Below are 19,888 nucleotides of genomic sequence, written 5' to 3'. Positions count from 1 at the left end.
AATTATAAAAGAATTAGATGCTATTGCTAAAAGTCTAATGATATGGAAATGTATAAAAATTAACTCCTCATCTCATTACCTTGATTAATTAATGTTATTTCTCTATACTGAAAAAACATATGCACATCTATGAAAGGCTTTTCCCCCTATGGCTTAGAAAGATATAACATTATACAAGTACATTGTATTTTTACCCTCTTAAATTATGGTTAATCTTTCATATCAATAAATTTTGAACTATTTTTGCCCTAACCGGTTTGGCTCAGTGGATAGAGCGTCAGCCTGTGGACTGAAGGGTCCCAGGTTCGATTCCGGTCAAGGGCATGTACTGTGGTTGTGGGCACATCTCCAGTGGGAGGTGTGCAGGAGGCAGCTGATCGATGTTTCAAACTCTCTGTCCCTCTCCCTTCCTCTCTGTAAAAAATCAATAAAATATATTAAAAAAATAAATTTTGAACTATTTTTAATAGCAATATAATACTCCATCATAAGGCAATACCTAGTTCCCTTATTTTTAAAAAAATATATTTTATTGATTTTTTTTACAGAGAGGAAGGGAGAAGGATAGAGAGTTAGAAACATCAATGAGAGAGAAACATAGATCAGCTGCCTCCTGCACACGCACTACTGGGGATATGCCTGCAACCAAGGTACATGCCCTTGACCAGAATTGAACCTGGGATCCTTCAGTCCGCAGGCTGACGCTCTATCCACTGAGCCAAACCAGTCAGGGCATAAGTCTCTTATTAATGGACATTTGCTACTACTACAAAATGCTATAATAAATAAATTTATACCAATACCTTTATTGATGAGTTCTCTGTAGGCTAGATTTCCAGTAGGATTACTTTGCTAAAGACTTACTGCATTTTAAAGTTTCGATATTACCAGAATAATTTCCAAGAAGGATGTAGAGTTCACACTATCATTAGCAATGTGTGAATGTACTTTCCTCACACCTTAACAGCAATAGATTTAAATCTAATATTTTTGCAAATCTGAGGGGTGAAAAATGTTCTCATTTTTTCAGGAAATTGCACTCTGACTACCAATGGAGTTCCTTTTTTATTGGCCATTTGTAGTTATTTTTTAATTCTAGTATTATATGCCTCATTTGCACTTCTTTTCCTATAGAATTGCCAGTTTATATCCTTGGCTCATTTATTTCATCTTTTTCCCATGTAAATTTGTAGTTTTTTGTACAGTTGCCCTCAACTGCAGATACATATCTAATTGCCATTCGTATCTCCACTTGGCAGTTTGCACAACTTTAAGTAGAGGCATCTTAAACTTATCATGTCCAAAATAGAATTTCTGGTCTTCCACAGAAAATCTATTTCTCCTGCAATATTACTCATCTCAGTTAATGCTTCCAGTGGCTCAGTGTCATCTTTGATTCCTCTTTCACAATTTATAACCAATCACAGCTCTATAGTCAAATCTGACCACTTCCCCTGAATTCTATTGGGACACCTTGATCCATGTCACCATCATCTCTCTCCTGTATTTTTTATTTTTTGGAGTGGAAGAGAGAGGGAAGGGCAGAGAGAAACATTGATGTGAGAGAAACACATCAGTTGGATCAATTGGTTTCCTCCTGCAGGTGCCCCAACCAGGGCTCAGGCCTGGGAGGAGTCTCCAACTGAGGTATGTGCACTTGAACAGAATCGAACATGGGACCCTTCAGTCCGCAGGCTGACGCTCTATCCACTGAGCCAAACCGTATTTTAGAAGTAGTGGTAATTTTTCTGAGCAAGCAACTGTTTTCTCTTTGTTTTTGCCCATTTCAATAGCAGCAATGATTACCTTTATCACCTCTCAGCCTTTTGGCTAAGATCAAATGTAGTATCTGTTCTTATCAGTTTAATATCTGATACATCCTCTATCTGAGGACATTATATTAAGTGTATTTTTGGAGCAGGGAGATGGAATAGGAGCTTGCTGTGTCCACTCCACGCATTGACCTGGTATTGCAATACCTCTGGGAACGGTGCACCAAAAAAAAAAAAAGAAAAAGTCACCTACAAAACGATAAAAGTCTTAGCAGATAAACCCTTCTGCCCTATGTTCTCCACAGACTTCCAGCCTAAGAGTGAAAGCCAGTGATTTCAATGTCTACAAGGGGTTACGCCTCCTGCCCCCCACTCCTAGCCTTATGCTCTAGTATTCACTCAACGTCCCACTTCCAGCCATCCCAGCTTCCTGCAATTCCTTCAACAGGCTTTGACTGGGATGGTTCCTCATTCTGGCTTGCTTGCTCCTTCCGTTACTTTACACATCTCTAGCACTATTCAACAAATGATGTTTTGTTGATCTGTCTTCTCACCATAATATAAGCTCCAAGGTGGGGAGTTTTGTTACGTTTTGTTCACTGCTATATTCTTGGTGCTGCCCACATGGTAGATAATAAAATTTGTAGAATGAATATGTAGGCAAATATTTCCCTGAGTTGGTTACATGAACTTGTTTTTGATGTCTTCTGCCATGCAAAAATTTTTTATATACATCCATCAGTTTTGAAATTTTTCCTTTTATTTTTATTAAAAGGCTCAACATTTGCTGCCTCAAGGGCCCTTCTTTTGACCTGATTTTTTATTTTATTAAACTTATGTAGAAAATTTCAAACATACACAAGGCTACATCTCATTAACCCTCGTTTGTCAAGTCCATAAGGGCAGAGACGTACTCTTATTTTCCAGAGTCTGCCGGGGCCTCAGTAACCCCAGAGAACGTGTTTCTAGCAGCGGTTCTCAACCCGTGGGTCGCGACCCCTTTGGCGGTCCAACGACCCTTTCACAGGGGTCGCCTAAGACCATCCTGCATATCAGATATTTACATGACGACTCCTAACAGTAGCAAAATTACAGTGATGAAGTAGCAACGAAAATAATTTTATGGTTAGGTCACAACATGAGGAACTGTACTTAAAGGGCCAGAAGGCTGAGAACCACTGTAAGGGTAGGAGGGTTCCTCCCCGGGCAGAGGCCCCTCGGATCCCCGTGGATCGCCCTGCACGGCCTGGAGGCGGTAGTTCCGGAAGCCGGGAAGGCGTTCGTTTGTCCGGGCTTTTCCTGCCAGGCCAGGCCTCCCCGCGGACACTCCCTCTGCCACCTCTAGGCGCGGGGTTGGCCTAAGCTGCCAGGATGGGAGAAGCTCTGACTTCCGAGTGAACCAAGTTTTCCCGTGGGGCTTGCGGATTCCAGCTCCACCCGGCGCAGAGGCGGCGCGGCCTCTGAGACTAGGCCGCTAAGCTGCCGATGCTCGCGTACCCACACCTCCAACCCTCCTTTCCCCCGCCCCTCGGCAGTGGCGGTTGGTCGCGCGCCGTCGTTCTTCTCCCACCCCTCCGTTAACGAGCGGGCGCTAGGCCCTCTGGGATTGGCTGTGTCTGTGTACAATCTTTCTTAGACTCTCTGATTGGCTGCAGAACGCGCGGGATGCGAGCCTTGATTGGCTATATTAGAGCGCCTGCGCGGCGGGGTTCTCAGTCGCCAGCCATTCCTGGGAGGACTGCCGGCAGGCCGGACGTTTCGCTTGTCGCTTGCGGAGAGGTCCCGGCCCTCCGGGAAGGCGACTGCAGCGACAAAATGAAGATATTCGTGGGAAACGTCGATGGAGCGGATACGACGCCGGAGGAGCTGGCAGCCCTCTTCGCGCCCTACGGCACAGTCATGAGCTGCGCCGTCATGAAACAGTTCGCCTTCGTGCACATGCGCGAGAACGCGGGCGCGCTGCGCGCCATCGAGGCCCTGCATGGCCACGAGCTGCGGCCTGGGCGCGCGCTCGTGGTGGAGATGTCGCGCCCACGGCCTCTAAACACTTGGAAGATTTTCGTGGGCAATGTGTCGGCTGCATGCACGAGCCAGGAATTGCGTAGCCTTTTTGAGCGCCGCGGACGCGTCATCGAGTGTGACGTGGTGAAAGGTAACGCGGAGGCGCGCTTGGGGGCGGGCGCGCGCGGGGCACTGCTTGTTAGCCACGCCCCTTTCCCGGGGGTCGGTCACGGCGCGGTTGGGGGTCGGGGGGGGGACAGTCTGCGGGAGCGAGCCCGGAGTTGTTGGGGGCGCGATGGGTAGGACCACCCTCCTCCCCTGCGACCCAGGCACCACTCACAAAATGGGAGGAAGCGGCTCTGGGTGGGAGCCGCGTCCAGTGGCCAAGCTACGGGGCCGGGGACGCGCCTGAGAGACTTGCTGGTGTACCGGGGGCGCGCCTTCCACTGTTCTTCTGGGCCTGGCACCGAGCGGAAATTGGGAAGTGACGGGCACAAGCCGGATCACGGATCGGGGAAGATCTCCGCTTCCCCAGACGTCGGTCAGAGCGTGGGAAGAGGGAAAAGGTGGGGGCTGACGCCCCAAGACCACCCTCGTGTACCCTCCCGGTGAATGCTCTCGAGCGGAAGGTAACGGGGCCCTTTGACGTTTCTTGGGCTGGGATCTTTTTAGTATTTTGTGGCATGGGGTACGTATGGGTATAGCTACTCGTGGGTACCAGCGGGGCCCCTTCCTCACCACTTGGGCCTTTCAGTATCGTTAGGTGGGTTAGGCGTGGCAACTCTGCGCTTTCCAGCTCCCTCAAATTCGTTTTTTACCCCCGTTGGACTCGATTTTGCATCTATATACTGGAAATCCCGACTTTTCGAATGGGGAAGGAGGCTTATTTTATGAAGGCCCCTTCTCCGTAGACTTGACTTGCCAAATCTGTGCCCCAGGGCAGTATCGTTCTTTTATATGAGCTTGGTGATTTTGCAAGGGGACATACTCTGTGGCTGGGGGGAAACATGGGAAGGGGCCTGTGAGAGGTCTTCCTTAAACATTGGCGAAACAAATTTACTTACTAGTTGACTTTGCTCGACTAGTCTAATCCTCAGGGCAGATCCCTAAGTTTAAACTTCGAGAAAAATGTATCACCATAGTTTAGACCCGACCTTCGTTTTGGAACCTAGTTGATACTTTAAAAATCATAGTATGGCTTCTTATACCCTAAGCTCTTTTTATTTTATGTTGGCAGGGTTTGGTGGGACAGCCCTTGTGTATGTGGCTAGTCTCTGCTCCACTTGGGAACAGAGCAGAGTTAACTTTGCCCTGCCATCTTTGAGGATGCGACCTGGGAGTATCTGATGCCCTGCTCCTGGTGTTGAATTCATACGAGCTCATAACCCTGTGTGAGAAATTTTGAGGATAGGGAAGAAATGTGGGTGCAGGTGGTTATTCATATCCACTAAGATACTTTATTTGCTGTCCTGGAGAGGCACATTTTTTGGGCCATCCCTTGTCCTTTCTGTAACTGGGAAATGTAAAGGTTTGTAGTCACCACTCCTAGAATCAGTTATTTGTTCTGCATTAATACTACATTCTATTTTCCTCAACTCAGGTTATGCAAGTCCACGACTATCCGGATTCAGGCTTTCCTGCGGGGTGCTCTGAGGCAGGCTGTACGGTGCATGGGTTTTTGCTTTTGTGTAGAGTAAAAGAGTAGGAAGAGCCTCAGGTTGGGCACCTGGCCAGGAAATGGATGGGAGTATGTGTGGCTCATTATGAGAATTCTGTGTTAGATTGACCAATTTTTTTTTTAATTTTCTTTTGTGGTTGTTAGGCAGGATGGCTACAAGATTGGAGTCTAGAAACGGGCATCTTCAGGGACAGTTTACATGGCACTCATTGGTCAAGAAGCTTGCTTTCAGGTGGTAGAGAAAGCAGAGAATTTGCTTGGGACAGACGCTGAAGTGGCAGTGGAGGGCAGGGTGAAGTGTAAACTGCATGCAGTTTTTAGAACTCGGCTTTAGAATGAAAGTTTTGTGCGTATTGTGCCTTTGTAAACATTTGATTAGAAATGCCTTGATTTCCTCAGGGAGTGGTGGTCAGCTGTTATTTGTAGTTATGCAGATAATGTAACACCTTCTGATAGACTTTGATATAAGGGACCATGGGAGAGATTTTAGCATGATATACTTCCCTGATGCCTTTCTATGTCTTTGGGATGAAGGAAAGTGAGGTTTTAAGTTGGGAATGTAGAAGAAACTAGCTCTGGCTATATAAATAGCTTACTTATTTCCTGGGCTGGGAATGGGCATTTTATTGAATCTTGTGTTGGCTGTCCAGACCTTGGAAAAGCACAGAAACTTGGCATAGCACAGGACAACCAGTTCTGTTTTATTTTATGGGGGGGACAGTTGCTTGGTTACCCCAGGAGCTTGCTTAGATATGATTTGTAGAGTAAAAATCTCTGTAGCAACAGCGGATTACAACCACTTTCCACAGCTATATTCTATTGGGTGTTGAAAGATAAAGAGAATCAGTCCCTGACAGCTAGGAACCATTTAGACTTCAGGGAAGTCTAAAAGCAGGAGAGGAAACTTTCGTATCCTTTTTTGTGTGTGTCCATTCTTTTCTCCTATACATAGCTCTGTAGTTTCAAGTTAGAGATTTTTACTCTTCTTAGGATAAGAACGCTCATTTTTCTGGATTCAGTTACCTTGGAACTAGAATTGTAATGCCACCAGATAATCAGGAGAGCTCTATAAAACATTGCTTGCTATTCCCTTTAAATGCGTGGATTTCCTTCATAGGTCACTGTTCCTTGAACCAGCTCTCCAGGTCAGGTAGGTGGGTCTTTGGAATTCTCTAAGTCTGTTTTTTCTTTCTTGGAGTCATTGGGCTCCCAGAATCTTTGATAGGGTTAGGTCTGTGCTTGACTGTTCACTGATAGGATTGGTTAGCCTGATATGATTGAGTCATTTGGACAACCTATTCCCTCCAATCTCAGGCTTAGGAAATTTCTGATATAAACTGGTTATAATTGTATCTGATGGCTTTAAAAAATGAGTTGTGTAGCTTTGGTGGGCGGCCAATGGAACTGTACATGTGAAATCTTAATTTCACAACTTGGTCTCAAGAAAACCCGACTAAGTAGGGAGTAGACAGTCCTACTGTTCTTGTAAACCCATTGCAATTTTTTTGTTGGGTGTTTATTTCCCTAGCTCATTCTAGTCTCAGGTTAGCCTGGAATATAGTATGGTTCATTACTATTCCCTCACAGTGCTTGGAGGTTTTTCCCACTCTCCTTAATCTGCCTACAGGCTCCTGCTTTCTGCTGCCTTTACATTCTCAGGTTGGTATTGCCGTTCTCCTGAGGGTCAGCTCACTCTCTGCTTTTAAAGAGATTTCCAACCACCAGCATCTATTTTTAGCTCACCCTACCCAAAGTGGAGGTGAGAGATCAGAGGACAATTCTGGTGGTGTCCTGTGGCTAGGCCAAAAGGAATACTTTTTAAAAATACATGTTTATTGAGAGAGAGAGAGAGAGAGAGAGAGAGAGAGAGAGAGAGAGGAGGGGGGAGAGGGAGAAAGAGAAAGAAAGGAAGGAAGAAAGAAAGAAAGAAAGAAAGAAAGAAAGAAAGAAAGAAAAAAAATATCTTGGCTACTTCCCGTACCCAGGTGGCTGGGGATCCAAATCACAACCTATGTATGTGCCCTGACGGAATCAAACCAGCAGCCTTTTGGTGTATGGGATAATGCTCCAACCAACTGAGCCACTGATCAGGTTTGGAAAGGAACATTTTTGCTTTTCACAATTGGTAGATAAGGAATCAGGTTCTGGCCATGGGGATGTGAAGACTGAGAGTGTGATAATTCAATTTGTACTTTTATCATCTCTGGCCAGTTCCAAGTTTACACGTACAGATGGCATTGTATCTCTTGTGTTTTATTAGAGATGGAAGATAATATTCTGTAGTGAGATAAGACTGTAGTTATTCCTAGGATTGAATCATCATAATCCTTTATCATGTAGTTATTTTTACTTTACAAGGCACTTTTATCTTCTCTTTTTAAAAATTGATTTGAGAGGAGGGGAGAGGGATAGAGAGGGAGAAACATTGATGAGAGAGAAACATCGATTTGTTGTCTCCTGCATGTCCCCTACTGGGGATGGGGCCTGCAACCCAGGAATGTGCCCTGACCAAGATCAACTGGTGACCCCTTGGTTCATGGGTCAGTGCTCAATTCCTGAGCTTTACTGGCTGGGCTTATCTTCTCATTTGAATCTCCTAATTCTGAGGTAGGTAGAACAGATCTGTCAGATAGAGAAATAAAATATAAGTCCTTTAAGAGCTTATAGGAAATCAGTGATATTTGGATCTGTAACTAAAGACTTTTAGCTCCTAGCCCAGGATTCCTTGTATAATACCATACTTCTGACTTCCACCTGTTGATTAAATTTTATTCTCATTTGTATGAGAGTCAGTTGGTGGTATTGCCTTAGATTCAGGAAAATGACTTGCTCTATAGAAGCAGCTAGAGAGGGCATTCCAATATGAAAGTTTCTAGAAATTAGGACACTTATTTAAGGCCATTAAAAATAATTCTTATCTTCAAGAATGGAACCTTAATAATTTCATCCAGGTAGTTCTACATTTCCTAAACTGATATGAGAGGGATGGGCTCCTGGTACTTGGGCTGTATCTTAAAGTAGCCATAGGTCCAGATGTTAACTGCATGGCTTTATTTCCTACAAGCATGATCTTATCACTGTTTTTCATATTCTGCTTACACTACTGTGGTTTGTGAGTTTGAATATAATAAAGAATTTCTTCCCACTCCTTCCCTTCCTAAAATTTTCTATGTGGTAGCTATATAGGTCTTTGAGATCAACATCCTATTTTAAAAAATTTGTATTGATTTCAGAGAGGAAGGGATAGGGAGAGAGAGAAACATCAATAATAGAGAATCATTGGTCGGCTGCCTCCTGCACGCCCTACACTGGGGATCAATCCCATAATCGAACCTGGTTCATAGGTCAACACTCAACCACTGGGCCACACCAGCCAAGCAAAATCAATGTCCTATTTTAGAGCCTATCCCACCATAGCTCATTCAGATCCTGAATGAGGACCTCAGGGGTAATTTGTTGAGCAGAGCCTGCTGTAGTCATTGCAGCTTTTCGCCTTAAAGCTGAGAAACCAAGTCTTTCCTGTAAACGTCTGCTTTGTGAACAGGAGCCCAAGGGCTTTCCCCTTGAAGAGGAACCAGTGGAGGATGTAATGTAACCTACACGAGGAGACTTGGGCCTGAACTCAGCCAGGAGGCTTAGTTTGCATTCGCACACTTTGTTGGCTTACATGGGGTCCAGCTTCTCCCCTTTCTAGTCATATTATTATACATTCCTGCCTTATTCATTGACTTCTTAGGAATAGACTGTGTAGTGACTGGTATGGAAAGTTGGGATTCTATTCATGGCTCTAACACATTTTGATTTGGGGCAAGCCATATAAATTCTCTGAGCGTGTTTGCCCACCTGTAAATGGGGTGAATGATCCTTTGTCCTGCCTACCTCACAGGATTGTCGTGAAGTCCTGTGCACAAAAGTGCTTTGGAAACTGGGAAGTACTTTGGGAAAAGGGGAGATCATATTAGAAGAATTTCATGCACTGCGCATTGCAGTCTAGCTCTTTTGCCTTAATTGGACCCTAGCCTGAGACATGAATCATGCCAAGACATAGGTAGTCATTTCCAGTGTTTGAGTGTTAAGCCTCAAAGGTGAGCTGTACTGTTTGGTGACCTTGGGTAGAGAATACTGAATAATTGAGTGATCCAGGCACCCTTTTTGCGTTTTGCGTTTTGGTTTATACTTACAGGAGCTGTGAAGATTTTTATCCCGTGTTGCAGTTCATCTTTGCTCTTTCTTCTCTCACCAGGAAGTTGGGTGAGGTGGCAGGGGAAAGGGAAAAATGGGAGAAGGCCAAAGGCGGCTGCTTGCGACAGTCAGAAGCTTTGTATATGGGAGTCACGTTTTATGACCTAACTCCTGGAGAGGAGGGTTTGGAGGCCTGGAGATAGTTGGCAACAGCTGGGTGCTGTTGCTGTGTCCAATTTGGGACCCATTGGGTAGCATGCCCTGCCCCCCTAATTGCTAACCCTCTGTCTGCTGCTTTATCAGACTACGCGTTTGTTCACATGGAGAAGGAAGCAGATGCCAAAGCCGCCATCGCGCAGCTCAACGGCAAAGAAGTGAAGGGCAAGCGCATCAACGTGGAACTCTCAACCAAGGGTCAGAAGAAGGGGCCTGGCCTGGCTATCCAGTCTGGGGACAAGACCAAGAAACCAGGGGCTGGGGATACGGCATTCCCTGGAGCTGGTGGCTTCTCTGCCACCTTCGACTACCAGCAGGCTTTTGGCAACAGCACTGGTGGCTTTGATGGGCAAGCCCGTCAGCCCACACCACCCTTCTTTGGTCGCGACCGCAGCCCCCTGCGCCGTTCACCTCCCCGAGCCTCTTATGTGGCTCCTCTGACGGCCCAGCCAGCCACCTACAGGGCCCAGCCCTCAGTGTCACTGGGAGCTGCCTACAGGGCTCAGCCTTCTGCCTCTTTGGGTGTCGGCTATCGGACTCAGCCCATGACAGCCCAGGCAGCCTCTTACCGCGCTCAGCCCTCTGTCTCCCTTGGGGCCCCATACAGGGGCCAGTTGGCCAGCCCTAGCTCCCAATCTGCTGCAGCTTCCTCGCTTGGTCCATACGGTGGAGCCCAGCCCTCGGCCCTTTCCTCCTATGGGGGTCAGGCAGCTGCAGCTTCCTCACTCAACTCCTATGGGGCGCAGGGCTCCTCCCTGGCCTCCTATGCTAACCAGCCATCTTATGGCGCACAGGCTGCCTCTTCCTATGGGGTTCGTGCGGCTGCCTCCTCCTACAACACCCAGGGAGCAGCTTCCTCCCTAGGCTCCTATGGGGCCCAGGCAGCCTCCTATGGGGCCCAGTCTGCAGCCTCCTCACTGGCTTACGGGGCCCAGGCAGCTTCTTACAATGCCCAGGCCTCGGCCTCTTATAATGCGCAGTCTGCCCCATATGCTGCACAACAGGCTGCTTCCTACTCTTCCCAGCCTGCTGCCTATGTGGCACAGCCAGGTGCAGCTGCTGCCTATGCCAGTCAGCCAGCTGCCTATGCTGCACAAGCCGCTACCCCAATGGCTGGGTCCTATGGGGCCCAGCCGGTTGTTCAGACACAGCTGAATAGTTATGGGGCTCAAGCATCAATGGGCCTATCAGGCTCCTATGGGGCTCAGTCAGCTGCTGCGGCCACTGGCTCCTATGGTGCTGCAGCTGCATACGGGGCCCAGCCTTCTGCCACCCTGGCAGGTCCTTACCGCACTCAGTCATCAGCCTCATTGGCTGCTTCTTATGCTGCCCAGCAGCATCCCCAGGCTGCTGCCTCCTACCGTGGCCAGCCGGGCAGTGCCTATGATGGGGCAGGCCAGCCGTCTGCAGCCTACTTATCCATGTCCCAGGGGGCCGTTGCCAACGCCAACAGTACCCCGCCGCCCTATGAGCGTACCCGCCTCTCCCCACCCCGGGCCAGCTACGACGATCCCTACAAAAAGGCTGTCGCCATGTCGAAAAGGTACTGTATGCCCCCCTGCCTTTGCCCCCAGCTGGGGCTTAGGTCAGGGGGCTGAGGTTGGCATGGGAGGGAAACTGGAGCCATCGGTCCCTCCCTTGATCTTTTCTATTCCCGTGGGATGTCCAAAGGCTGAAGGGGTTGATGTGTGTGAACTTTCCTGGTCGCCAAGGTTCAGGTGGAGCCTAGTGCTCAGCCTGGGGTGGTACCAGCTAGTCAGGCTGGGAAAAGTGTCACATGTCTAGGCTGGCCCCAGCTGCCATTGGAGCTACGGCCTGCAAGATTGTGGCCTATAGCCTTTCCCACTGTCTGTAGGATCCTTAAGCCTGTTATGTGGTTGTCCTGCCTTTGGTGGGGGTAGGTTGGAAAGAGTAGTCCCTTTGGCACTCATTGGCTGAAGGCAAGGTATATGAGGTGCGTCCACTCTGTGGGAAGTAGGGGACCTTGCTTTCGTCCGCCGTTCTGTTGGTAAACAACCACGGTCTTTCTTTACAGGACCCAAGGGTGGGGATAGTTTGTGGTTTGGGATGTAGACCAAAATCCACCTTGGCCAGTTCAGAAGGGAGGGCTTCAGTGGCGGGCTTGGTTTCCCACTGAGTTGAACCAGGCTTGACTTCTTGCCCTGGATAGGGTGATGAGCCTTCTGACAAATTCTTGTTTGTTGGAAACCAGTGTGATCACACCCTCCCTCTCCCCATTGGCATCTCCCCCACGCCCACCTGGAGCCCTCCCCTCAATTGTCTCATTCACCAACTGTCTTCTTCTCTCGACTAGGTATGGTTCCGACCGGCGTTTAGCCGAGCTCTCTGATTACCGCCGTTTATCAGAGTCGCAGCTTTCGTTCCGCCGCTCGCCGACAAAGTCCTCGCTGGATTACCGTCGCCTGCCCGATGCTCATTCCGATTACGCACGCTATTCGGGCTCCTATAATGATTACCTGCGGGCAGCTCAAATGCACTCTGGCTACCAGCGCCGCATGTAGGGCCGTCCTGGGATGGGGCATTACAGGGAGGGAAGGAGAGAAGTGGGGTAGGGTGCAGACCCAGGTCAAAACCACTGGCCCATACCTCTCCCATTTGTGGATTTTCATCCCCTCTACCATGTGGGCCTTCCCCAGGACACGATCCTTTTGAGTGTTTGGTAGTAACCTACTTTGTACCTTCGCCTCAGCAGCAAATCTTGCTACTGGCTCTAGATCTGCGGTTCCCCTGCCTCCCATCTCCCCAGGATGGGAGTTTCTTTTATGTTTTTATTTTTTCCTGGCTCCCTTTTATTTTTGTGCGCGATATTTAAGGTTGTCTGGATGGGGAATCAACCTGCAGCTGAGGTCGCGGCGCCTTTTTCTTTTTAGATATGAGGGAGGCCAGGAAAGGGTTAGCTTAACCATTTCCTATACGCCACGCTGTGCCAACAGTCCCGGGGACACTGCCTGTCCCTCAGACTGTGTTGAGACTGAGTTCCTGCTGCGATAGTCAGTTGGTGTATATCCAAATTCCTACCGACTCCTGATATTTTAGCTGATGCTGAGCCGCACAGTCCCACTCCCCTATCTCCCCAAGTAGGTGGTGTTAGAAAAACTTAATTTTTTTTCCCTTTTGTATGGACTACAAATAAAACTTGGGGCAATTTACAGTTTGGAAACCTGGTTGTCATTGTCTTGATTGCACTCAGTTTCAGAGGAGCCAGTTTGACATCCAGGAAGACATGATGGCCAAAGGGAAGGCAGCCACAGAACCCAGGGCAGATGAGGAAGGGGATTTGACATGGAAATTAGAATGATTTCTCTGCTGCCCAGAGGGATTTAGCTCATAGTCTGTCGTCCTGCTGGTCTGCCATCTTTAAGAATGGATTGTCCAGACCAACTTGCTTAGGCTTCTTCTTCTGCCCTCAACTTGATTTAATCACACCCCAATGCAGAAAATGTATTGACCATTTTTTTCTGCCTATGCTTGACCATTTTCCTTGACTTGTTTCCAGTTGAGAAAAAACCTGTGTTGCAGCAGGGTGGTTCTGGGGTTTGGCTTCTCAAGTGAGAAGTGGGGAAAGGGCTGCTTTGGTGCTTATGAGGCTAGTGGATCCTTCAGGCCGTGGGCTCAAGTGACTGCTGGGACTGGGAATGGAAGGGAGCCAGTAGTGGGGTGGGGGTAATGTTGGTGTCTGATACTGCCCTGTGGTTGGAGAAAGGAGGGACGGACAATTGGAAGAAGGTACGGGAGATTCTGGTCACAGACCTGATATTTTGCCTGTTGAACATCACCCTGGCGTGTCCTTCCTGCGTCCTGCCCACCCCCTACCATCATGAGACTCACTTTGCCTATCTCCATTTACTAGGGTTTCCAGATGTTTACTTGCTGGGTTTATATTTGAAGCTGTCATGATAGATAGACTCTGGGAATGTGTTGAGGTGCAAACATAACCAAGTAGGGATGCTGGGATAGGGTGAGGAATTAAAGATAATTTCTGTACTTTCAAGTGCTGGAAGTTGAGAGGACCTGGCTAAAAACTAGGGAATTCCAGCCAGGGATAAGATGGGAGGCTCATGTTTAATGATGGATGATTGGAAGAAGAATGGTTGGGTAGGGTGATAACAGGACAACCTACTGATGTTCCTTTGGGTAAGGCAATTTTGGGGAGGTGTGTATATCATCAGTTAAGTGGAGTTCAGGTGGGTTCTCTAATGCCTCCTTCACTGGTTTCTTGTGAATTTGCCCGTGATAGAGTAGTTTGCCCCAGGTGTTCTCTTCCCTCTGCCCATGGGCAAAAGCAAATGGATGATCTTTAACCACGAGCTCTTGTGGATGCTTACTAGGGTAATCTCAGGGTATTGGGACCATAACTCCTTTTTTTTTTTCCTGCTCACTGCTTTGCCTTCAGGTGCTTCGCTGCTCCTTTTAATTTCTTTGCGGGACTGGCGTGGGGGGGTTTGCTAGTTTTCTTCTCACTTTTATGCACTGAGGGTGGGTGATCTGAGGGTCTAGCTAACAAGCTTAGCTCTGGTTGTTACCCTGGAAAATGGAGAGTTGATTGATTATAGGGCTGTGATTGTGGCCTGTGTATTTGTAATGTTTGTCAATGTGGCTTTCTGTCTTCCTTTCTCCAGTGAGGGTTCCTATGAAAAACCGCTTAATGTGCTCTTGGGGCCAAGTGTTGATGTTCTGTATTGTTAGCCCAAATTCTTCAGGTTGACCTGGCCTAGATGATCACTCTGCCTGTCGTCTTTAGTGCTGATGCCCTTGCTGCCTCAGCCCTGAGGCTTCTCATTGTTTAAGCCAGAAGGAGCTACAATTATTTGTCACTTTACTCTTCCTTGCAGATTGTTTTAAAATTCTCTCTCCTCTTAAATTATGCCACCTGTGTTCACCTTATAGCCCATTCATGCTTTGCTTTTTGTGGATTTCTGATTTTCAGGGTCCTGTAACTTGGAGATGGTTGGGTTGAGTGAACGGGAGGACAGACATTTGTGTTTTGGGAAGAGGGGTAGGGAATATGGACTCCCAACATCCTGCAGATCTTTGCACTTTTGTATCTGTCACCTCTACAACTTGGAGAAGTTTTAGTCGCTTTATGTCTGGAACATACCACGTAGAGGCTTCTAGCCTCATCAACCTGCTTTTCTGAGGTTTGGACCTTGTTTGAAATTCTGTCTGGGGTAAACCTGGGGTCCCACCCCTTTTACTGGAGATAATGGGATTATCACTGAGCGGTCATGTGATATCCTATGGGTAGGTAACCTTTCTAGTCATGCCTATCAGTTAAGCTACGTGGAAGTCCATACACAGACTGTTAGTTCTCTGGTCATATTGTTCTATTAAGCCAAGTAAGTTGACTAGTGTGGGATGGCTGTGGTTATAATGAAACTAAATGTCCTAGATTTATGGACTAATATGCTATTTAATGTGGGAAATAGAGAAGATAAGATGGGTGGCAGGTGGAAAATGTATATTTACCCAAATTCTGTAGGTTATAAAGGAGCTCTGGCTGGATAGCTCAGTTGGTTAGAGCATCGTCCCAATGTGGGTTTGATCCCTTGTCAGGGCACATATAATAGTCAACTAATGAATGCATAAATAAGTGGAACAACAAATCCATGTCTCTTTAAAAACAGTAAAAAAAGTTAAAAAATAAAAATGTCATAAAAGTAGAATCTAGAGTTCTCTGGAAAAAATAATTCTTAAATGACTTAGTTTTTCAAGTCTAGCTCACAGTCATTTGAAATACTGTGTCTGTCATGCTGGAAATACAGTATTTAGGTAACTGAGTCCTTTCACTGACCTTGAGGAATTTATAGTCGAGGGAAGCAGGATCTGCCTTAATGAACTTGTTACAGTAATAAGCAATGCTAAGGGACTGATAAGTTAGGAAGGAGAAGATGGGGCAGTCTGTTATTAGAGGAAACTCTGGAGTTAGGATTTGATTTGAAAACTAACTTGGAAAAAAAAAAAAGAAAGAAAGAAAACTAACTTGGCACCGAGAGAAGGATTAAGGGGTGTTGGCTCTAAAATTAGGTTTCCTAAGTTTGAATCCTGGTTCTACCACTTAGCTGTGTGATCTTGAACATGTCAGGAACTCTACCTCAGTTTTCTCATCTATGAAATGGGGACAATAGGTAACATTATTGAAACATGTGCTTTTCATGTATTAACTTAAATGCAACCCAAATGCATTAGGTATTCCTAAACCTATTTTATAAATGGATAAGTTGAGGCTGTAGTTCAGTAACTTAAGGTCATATGGTTAGAAAGTAGTGGATGGATCAAGGAATTGAACCTTCCAGGACTTGTAAACATTACAATAATACTGTTGGAAGGATCAAATGAGAACATGTCACCAGTGTAGGTCCTCCTATATAGTCACTGCTCATTATGTGCCATCCATCTCATAGAAATGAGTTAGGACATTCTAGGGCAGTGATGGCGAACCTATGACGTGTGTCAGAGGTGACACGCGAACTCATTTTTTTGGTTGATTTTTCTTTGTTAAATGACATTTAAATATATAAAATAAATATCAAAAATATAAGTCTTTGTTTTACTATGGTTGCAAATATCAAACAATTTCTATATGTGACACAGCACCAGAGTTAAGTTAGGGTTTTTCTTTTTTTTATATATATATTTTATTGATTGTTTACAGAGAGAAAGGGAGAGAGATAGTTAGAAACATCGATGAGAGAGAAACATCGATCAGCCGCCTCCTGCACATCTCCTACTGGGGATGTGCGCGCAACCCAGGTACATGCCCTTGACCGGAATCAAACCCAGGACCTTTCAGTCTGCAGGCCGACGCTCTATCCACTAAGCCAAACCGGTTTCGGCAAGTTAGGGTTTTTCAATATGCTGACACGCTGAGCTCAAAAGGTTCACCATCACTGTTCCGGGGAGTTGGGATGGCCTAGTGGAGCACAGAGCTGAGCAAAGGAATTTGGGTGTAGTTGTGCAATATATCGCGTAACAGTGAAGGCAATGTTTTTTTATTTTTTTATTTTTTTTATTTCAGAGAGGAAGGGAGAGAGAGTGATAGAAACATTAATGATGAGAGAGAATCATTGATCGGCTGCCTCCTGCACACCCCATACTGTGGGGATCGAGCCCTCAACCTGGGCATGTGCCTTTGGCCAGAATAGAACTGGGGATCCTTTAGTCCACAGGCCAACACTATCCACTGAGCCAAACCGGCTAGGGCAAGGCAGTGGATTTTGTAGGGCAAGGTACCTAGGAGTGATGTAGGTCACTAGACCACACCAGATTGGGCCACTTCCATTCTCGGGCAACAGTGTTCATTGTCTTGGGAACAGATTCTCTGGATATGGAGAGGAAAGGTAATGGGCTTGCGAATACATTAAGGGGAGACTAAGAGCATGTAGCTGGGAGTGGGATTGGAGCTCCCTCTGAACCTCCCTGAAGAATACTGGTTTTTAATTTGAGCCCTTATTGGACCAGTAACTCACTTCTGGACTAGGAGCCAGCTATTTATTAGGTGTATAAACTATATTCACCCCTAAGGGTATGAAATTAACACAGATTGCTTACTCATATTTGAGTGGTTTTTAACTGACACCACCAGTGTTTCTCTCCCTAAATTTGGATTTGTCCCTCATTTTCCCTTTAAGAGTCCAGGCTCCAGGTTCTTTCATTCCATCAAGATTTGCAGCCAGAACATACAGTTATGCTTAACTCTAACAGAACATCAGCTTTCTAGATGACTTTGGACAAGTCAGTTTACTTTTTAGGGGCTTAGTAATCTGATCTGCAAATTAAAAATAAGTAAAATGGCATCTACATGTTTTAGACAAGGTACTTCTAAAACATCCCATTCAATCCCATTTTCTGTAGTTGAGGTGGTATGGTAGAGGATTTGGACTAGATGTCTTTACTTAAAACTTTAATGGAAAAAATAAAAATAGAAATCCTTTAATCGTTTTTAAGGTACAAACATTATGCTCCTTTAGTACTTGGTAAAATACAATTGGTTAAATGAACATTATAGAAACACTCAAGCTATAAATTTTCCTATCTAAAGCTTCATTTTGCAGCATTTGTCAAGCTGATAATCCTGGTGATGAAAAGCTATAGCATAGGTTACCTCCTGGCTTTGGGGCACCTGTTTGTTTTTTATTTATTTTTTAAAAATATTTTTATTGATTTCAGAGAGGAAGGGAAGAAGAGAGAGATAGAAACATCAATGATGAGAGAAAATCATTGATCTGCTGCCTGCTGAACGCTCCCCTACTGGGGATTGAGCCCACAACCTGGGCATGTGCCCTTGACCGGAATTGAAAGCGGGACTCTTCAGTTCACAGTCTAACGCTCTATCCATTGAGCCAAACCAGCTAGGGTGCACCAGCTTGTTTTTAGAAATAAGTATCCATCTTAAGCTGATATTAACTGAAAATCCAGTCATTTGTTTTGGTTATCAAGAAGTTAACACGCATTCATTCATTCATTTGTTAATTTAGTCAACAAATTTGAGTGCCCACCATGTGTCAGCTGCAATTCTAACACTGGACATAGGGAATAAGAATCGGTCCTGTCTTTGTAGAACAAGTATTTGCTTGAGACAGGTGAGAGGAAGGCAGAAGATGAATAAACAAGTAGGATTTCAAGTGGATTTGAAGTATTTGGAAAAATAACATGGATTCATGGGATAGAGTGCCAAGATAGGGTTGGAGTAGGGAAATGTCTTTGGATGGGTGGAAAGTGAACACCCTGGAGAAAGAACATTACAGTCTGAAGTGGGGACAAAAGGCAAGTGTGCTGGAACATAGTTGGGAGTGGTAGTCAGGAGAGAGAGAGAGAGTGTGTGTGTGTGTGTGTGTGTGGTTGTTAGAGATTGGGATATTCTGGCAAGAACCAGATTGGGTAGGGTGAGTTTGAAAGTTTTCAAATTGCAATGGGTTTTAAAAAGTAGGGGGATGATTTAATGTGGTTTACTCAGTTGGAGAACTTGGAAAAGTAAACAACAACCTAGAGACCTTTCAGAAGGTAAATCAAATAATTGGTTTGGGAAATGGGTTTGAGCAGTGGTCTACAAACTGGCTTAAGTTGAGATCCTGAGAATATATTCCTAGTCTCCTGTGGACTTGGAGAGATTACTACTTTCATAGAGTTGATTTCATATATGCTTTGGTATTTTTGGAAGGAAGTTTATGTCCAGGGCAGTTGGGATACAAATATTTTGGAAGATCAAACTGAAAGGTGCTGAGAGGATTTTTTTTACCAGATGTATTTCCCTGTCCAGATGATTTGTAATCACCTCCTGATGCTGGCCCCTCCAAAATGTGGGCACACATGCAGCTGACCAACATGGAGTTGCTTTTCTTCATCAGTGATCATACGGCCTTTACCCAGTATCAGCATCACAGTCCACAATGAAAACGGACCAATATTAGTGACCACCACATGTGTAAATGTTGCAGTTCGGGGTTTACCTTTTCCCACTCTAGAATAAGTTATTGTCCAGTTTTCCACCATTTGATTTTGGAGTCATGTCAGGGGTTTTGTTTTATATATATAATTTCGGAGAGGGGAGAGAGAGAGAGAGAAACATCAATGATGACAAACATTGATCTGCTGCCTCCTGCATGATCCCCACCAGGGATCAAGCCTGCAACCTGGACATGTGCCCTCACTGGGTGGGAATCGACGCTCAACCACACCGGCAGGGCTTATGTCAGGTTTTAAAACCCATTTCCAAAACCTGGCTTTGCCTTTCCCTTTATGACCCCACCCCTTTTTGGAGGGGCTGCTTTGGATCATAGTATGTTCTGTTGTCATTTCACCTCCTGATGATCCCTTTTCTCCTATACAATTCACTGATTTTATCATGTTTTAAGTTCTTCCAGTATTTGTCATTCCTCTTTTATTAACTCCCTCTTTAAAAACTGCCTTGCAAAGGGGTCATTGCTTGCTCAATGAATATGGGGTTATGTGAAGAAGCCAGAGGAGGAGAAAGAAATGTGATGAGGGAACTGGACCTTCTGGAGAATGTTTTGATTGTATT

General features: G+C 45.8%; 1 protein-coding gene and 1 non-coding gene across 4 annotated transcripts in view; both read left to right on the top strand.

Annotated features, from left to right (window-relative positions):
- The first annotated feature begins 1,810 nt into the window (after positions 1 to 1,810).
- LOC132242452 (U2 spliceosomal RNA) lies at positions 1,811 to 2,001 on the top strand. Its single transcript, XR_009454640.1, has one exon. It is a non-coding gene; the product is annotated as a U2 spliceosomal RNA (small nuclear RNA).
- A 1,470-nt stretch (positions 2,002 to 3,471) lies between these two features.
- The window catches only part of RBM14 (RNA binding motif protein 14), a 17,350-nt gene continuing 933 nt past the window's right edge, over positions 3,472 to 19,888 (top strand). The window contains exons 1-3 of one of the 3 annotated variants that reach the window (XM_059709966.1): positions 3,472 to 3,924; positions 9,937 to 11,392; positions 12,164 to 13,030. In XM_059709966.1, the coding sequence (XP_059565949.1) occupies positions 3,588 to 3,924; positions 9,937 to 11,392; positions 12,164 to 12,371 (2,001 nt within the window). In that variant the 5' untranslated portion in view covers positions 3,472 to 3,587 and the 3' untranslated portion in view covers positions 12,372 to 13,030. Of the gene's footprint in view, positions 3,925 to 9,936; positions 11,393 to 12,163; positions 13,031 to 19,888 lie in introns of those variants that run through there. The other 2 variants (XM_059709967.1, XM_059709968.1) reach the window with 2 other exon arrangements.

The sequence above is a fragment of the Myotis daubentonii genome, chromosome 9, assembly GCF_963259705.1.
Source record: "Myotis daubentonii chromosome 9, mMyoDau2.1, whole genome shotgun sequence".
NCBI classification, from domain to species: domain Eukaryota; kingdom Metazoa; phylum Chordata; class Mammalia; order Chiroptera; family Vespertilionidae; genus Myotis; species Myotis daubentonii.
This window is presented reverse-complemented; position numbering and strand designations above follow the sequence as displayed.